At 49.6% G+C, this 5,360-nt stretch overlaps 1 protein-coding gene across 1 annotated transcript in view; it reads right to left on the bottom strand.

The window, feature by feature from the left end:
• Positions 1-5,360, bottom strand: part of Itpkc (inositol-trisphosphate 3-kinase C) — a 22,020-nt gene that overhangs the window by 10,256 nt on the left and 6,404 nt on the right. The window contains exons 2-3 of the mRNA XM_005371583.3: positions 1,817-1,919; positions 150-363 (exon numbers count right to left, since the gene is read on the bottom strand). Coding sequence (XP_005371640.1) covers positions 150-363; positions 1,817-1,919 — 317 coding nt within the window. The remainder of the gene's footprint in view (positions 1-149; positions 364-1,816; positions 1,920-5,360) is intronic.

The raw sequence follows: 5,360 nt of genomic DNA on the forward strand, positions 1-5,360 counted from the left end.
AACCGTCACAGCAGGCCAGCACACCTGGAACCTTCATGCACCACTGGCAGAAACACACACTGATATAGGTACTTTGAATTGATTTGGCCCTATTTTCAAAATTATCCACCACCTTCCCTGACCTTGTCCCATGGCTGCCCCAATCCCACCTGCTGCCCATCTTGCAGTCCATGATAGAGGGGCCCTCAAAGTCTGCCAGGAGATCTTCCATCTGATTGAAGGCCTGCCCATCCCGATGCACCATGCCATAATAAGCAGGCACAAAAGGCCGCAGGGGGTCTCCCATCAGCTGTTCCAGGCTGCGCTGCTCACACTGACAGAAACGTTTCAGAATCCGACCATCCTCACCGGCCTGGAAGTTCCCTGTGCGAAGCAAGACCAAGAAGAGACTGCATCAGACTAAGACCTGCCACCCGCTATTTCCCAGTATGTTTATACCAGCCATTGCCATCTTTCGGACACCCCAGCAATGCTGTCTCTCCCTCCCTTTCTGTTGTGTTTGTTCTGAGACAGATGGCCTTGAACTCAAAGATCCCCGTGCTGGGACTAAAGGCTGGCGTGCCCAGCTCACGCCTGGCTTTAGATGGATTTATTTCTACTCTCCATTGTTTATTCAGGGTCCTATTTACAGCACATACCATTATTTATTTTGTAATTTTAGAAAATATTTATTTTTACTTTTATATGTATGGATGTGTGAGAGTGTTCACAGAGGCCAGAAGGAGGCATCTGATCCCCCAGAGCTGGAGTTACAAGTGACTGCAAGCTGCCCAGCATGGAAGCTGGAACCCAACACGGGCCTCTAAGAGCAAATGCATGCTCTTAACCACTGAGCCACCTCGTCAGATCCAATTGCGTAATTTAAAAAATGTTTCGTTATTATTCTGTGTGAACCTGTGCACGGTGCGATGAGGGGTGAGTTTGTGCCAAGGCAATCTTGCGGAGGCGGTTCTCTCCTTCAACATCTACATGGCTTCCAGGGGTTCAACTCAGGTCATCAGGCTTGCACAGAAAATGCCTATATTCGATGAGCCATCTCACCAGCCCTGTTTTGTAATTTTGAATGAGTGATCTTGTCTTCTGAGGGAATTCTGTGAGATCTGAGTTGACAACATGGCTCTCCACAAGAGACCTGCATTTGATTCTCCAGGGACCAGCCACTTGGGTTTATCTAAATTAATTCATGCTAGACACTGTGACTTGAACCTATAATCCCAGAAAGTAGAAGGTTCAGGTGGGAGGATTGACACAGTCTGAGCCCAGTTCAGGATACACAGTGAATCCAAGGCAAGTGTCAGCTTCACAACAAGACTCTAGGGAAACAAATAAATTTCACAGTGCTGGCATTATCCGGAGCACATACATGGAGAAGGTGGAATTCCAATTTTTTTTTTTTTGACAAAAGGGACAGTTTTGCTTTGCTTTGTTGGTCTTGCTATGTAGCCCAGGCTGGTCTTTATTTTGGCAATCCCCTACCTTAGCCTTCTAAACGCTGGGATTATAAATACGTGCCACACCAGGTGTGGGAGTGCAATCTTTTTATCCCAGCATTTGGGAGGCAGGGGCAGGAGGATCTTTGAGTCCAAAGCCAATCTGGTCTACAGAGTAAATTCTAGGCCAGCTAGGGTAACAGAGTCTCAAAACAGATAAGATAAAATACTGACTAGGCCAACTGTTTCTCCTAGCAGCCCCGCAGGGTAGGGACTGTCACCACGGTGATAGTAAAGACACTGAATCTATACAGAGCAGAGCTTTCCCTAGCCCGCACACCCATGCCAAGCTCTGCCTGTCTGTCTACCGATTTCCCGAGTCTCACCAGCATGTCCGGAAAGCTGGACCCAAGGGTAGTGGTGCTTATGGAAGGAGACCATGAAGGGTGAGTATTTCAGAACCGTCTTCAGCTTCTTCCAGGGTTTGCTCTGTAGGGAGGGCGAGCATGAGGTATGGTCAAGGCCAGGGAAGTACCCTCCTGGGGGCTTCATGGGGCTATGGTCCCCAAGCTTATTGGGGTCATCAAACCCCACTTCGTCCAGAGACCATAAGACCAGCTCGTGGGGAAGAGTCTGCCTCTATTACTTTCTTTGTTCTGTCTCTGTGTCTTTGCCATATCAGGAAAGATAGGGGTAGGCTAGGTCTGGTTACTGTAGCAATCACCAAATTCATAGACCTTAAAACCCACAGTCACCAAATGTGAAGCCAAGCTTCTAAATAAGGCCAGATATGGAGCAAACCATAGAGCAGGAGCGGAGGAATAAAGGCCAACCACAGAGAGACACAAGGCAGATGATAGTGGCCAACAGAGGGCTGGTCACCAAGGGTTCTGGCTTGTCCTCTTTTTTTTTTTTTTAATTTATTTATTGTGTCTATGGTGTTCTATCTGCATGTATTCCTGTACTCCAGAAGAAGGCATCAGATCATTACAGATGGTTGTGAGCCACCATGTGGTTGCTGGAAACTGAACTCAGGACCTCTGGAAGAGCTGTCGGTGCTCTTAACCACTGAGTTATCTCTCCAGCCACCCCTGCCTTTTTAATTTATTTATTTTTATTTTATTGGTGTTTTGTCTGTGTGAGGGTGTTGGAGTTACAGACAGTTGTGAGCTGCCCCATGAGTGCTGGGAGTTGATCTGGATCCTCTGGAAACCACTGTGCCTCTCCAGCTCCCTCTTTGTCCTCTTGAACTGAGGTTATGGACTTGCTGTGCCAGTGAACTGTGACAGGAACTGCTACTTCCAGGTGGAAGCTGCGAGCCAATTCAGATGCTCCATGTTCAACTCCATAGTGGAGGTGGGGAGCTGGGCAAGGGAACAGGCCTCGGCCCCTAAAGGGGGACAGCACAGAGCAGGACCCCCAGCCCACAAAATAAGGTAAACTTTTGCTGTTCTAAATCATCCAGATTTGGTGGCAATTTGTTACCATAGTAGATCTTTAAAAAAAAATTCAATCTGATTTATAAAAGTTTTGCCTACATGCACATATGTGAACCATATGTAGCCTGGGGCCCATGGAGGTGAGAAGGCATCAACTCCCCTGAAACTGGAATTTATGGATGGCTGTACACCATCATGTCTGGGAACCAAATCCAGGTCCTCTGTATGAGCAGGAGATCTGAACCCTGAGCCATCTCTCCAGCCCCACTGTATAGATGGGCTGGAGTGAGCATGTAGTATCCTTAAAGAGGACCCCAGTTACCCACACTGGATACCACGGGGCAGCTCGCAACTGCCTGTAACTCCTGCTCCACAGGACTCAACACCCTTTTCTGGCCTCCACAGGCACGAAATTCATGTGCATCCTCCACCCCTACACACATAAAGACATAATTCCAAAAATAAAATCTCAGCAGGGCATGGTGCACACCTTTAATCCAATCCCAGTCAGACCTCTGTCAGTTCAAGGCCAGCCTGGTCTACACAGCTTCTAGGCCAGAGTGACCCCAGGAGACCGTGCCTCAAAAATAAATAAATAAAATATAAAATACTCGTTTACTCTGCTTTGTTTTTGTTTTTCTGAGACAGGTTTCTCTGAGTAGTCCTGGCTGTGCTGGAACTCTCTACATAGAGCAGGCTGTCCTTGAACCCACAGAGATTCACCCGCCTGCCTGAGTGCTGGTGTCAGGAGACCCTGTTTCAGAATAACAAAAATTAGGAGCCGGGTGATGGTGGTACACGCCTTTAATCCCAGCACTCGGGAGGCAGAGGCAGGTGGATCTCTGTGAGTTCGAGACCGGCCTGGTCTACAGAGCTAGTTCCAGGACAGGCTCCAAAGCCACAGAGAAATCCTGTCTCGAAAAAGCAAAAAAAAAAAAAAAATAGGGCCAGCTAGATGGCTGGGGTGGGGGGGGGGGGGTAAAAGTGCTTGCTGGCAAACTGAAGACTTTCAGTTCAATCCCCAGAACCAGTGGAAGCAGAGAACCAGAAGCTGCCGTTAGACCTAAACACAACAAATGTAATGAGAAAAAGAAAAACTACATTAGAATAGTAGAGAGAAAAACAGAGATGAAAGGAAAGAAAACGAGTTTGGGGTGGAGGGAGAGGCTAGGAGAGGGATACAACAGAAAACCAGAGAAGGGCTGGGGTATAGCTCAGCAGAAGAGTGAAGACACAGCACAGGGCTCTGGACCTATTCCCATCACTGCTCAAAAGAAACACACAGCAGGACCCAATCAACTCTTTCATGCTATTTCACATCTGATTCAGGCGTGCGTGGGGGGGAGGGGGGGACACGGCTTAGTGTGAACTGGGAGAGTCCGTAGCCTACAGAGAAGGAAGCTGTGTGCTCACCCTGCGCAGCTGCCAGGGTCAAGAACGTGTTTTCTCCCAGCTCTCCACAGACCCACAGACAGCAAACTGGAGGGAGCCAGGTGCTAAGCAGGGAGTCAGGGTGTAGGACAGCGTGGGATCCAGGAAGGGAGGAGATGATTAATCAAGGTTCCTGTTTACTAAGCACCTGGAACATTCCAGGCACCATGACAAAGACTCTGTGTGCCATACCCCATTTAATCCTAAAAACAGCCCCAGGAAGACTGTTGTCTGTGTCAAAGGAGAGGAAACCGACTCAGGGGTGAAGCCACTGGCCTAAGTCACCAGGCACAGCGCTGGGTTTCTGGTTCTATTCCCACCCCATTGCCGTGGGGCTCACCCACTGCATTTCAGGTGGATTGGGGAGGGAGACTGCTGGGTTACAAGTGTCTCTAGCACCTGGGGTGACACAGCAGGTGTCCCGAAACACAGTGCTTGGAATAAAGGTTACTTGACACTGTCTTTTATTATCATAAGCATGTAGTGTCCTGTTTCCACCCCCCCCCCCGTTCACCAGATGGAGATGACACCCCAGACCTCCTGCAAGCTCACCACAAGTGCTCCACCACTGAGCCACACCCCAGCCCCTCACTGGGGATTCTAGGCAGGGGCTCTACTGATCCACACCCCGCCCCTCACTGGGGATTCTAGGCAGGGGCTCTACCACTGATCCACACCCCAGCCCCTCACTGGAGATTCTAGGCAGGGGCTCTACCACTGATCCACACCCCAGCCCCTCACTGGGGATTCTAGGCAGGGGCTCTACCACTGATCCACACCCCAGCCCTCACTGGGGATTCTAGGCAGGGGCTCTGCACTGCACAGGCCCTTCTCTTTTCAGTGTATCTTAATCAGGAAACAGCTTATCATAGTCTCAGCTCCCACGTCCTCTCCTCCAGGAAGCCCTCTCTGATACCCTAAATCTAACCCACTGTATACCAGAGACTCCCACAACCCCCTAAGCTGCTCTCATCCAGCCCTGGCCACTCAAGCTGCTAGTATCTCTGGAGAGCATCTGTGTTTTGAGGGAGGCAGTTCCCTGTGAGTTCCAGGTCAGCCA

Source organism: Microtus ochrogaster, unplaced genomic scaffold (genome assembly GCF_000317375.1).
Source record: "Microtus ochrogaster isolate Prairie Vole_2 unplaced genomic scaffold, MicOch1.0 UNK115, whole genome shotgun sequence".
Taxonomy (NCBI): Eukaryota; Metazoa; Chordata; class Mammalia; order Rodentia; family Cricetidae; genus Microtus; species Microtus ochrogaster.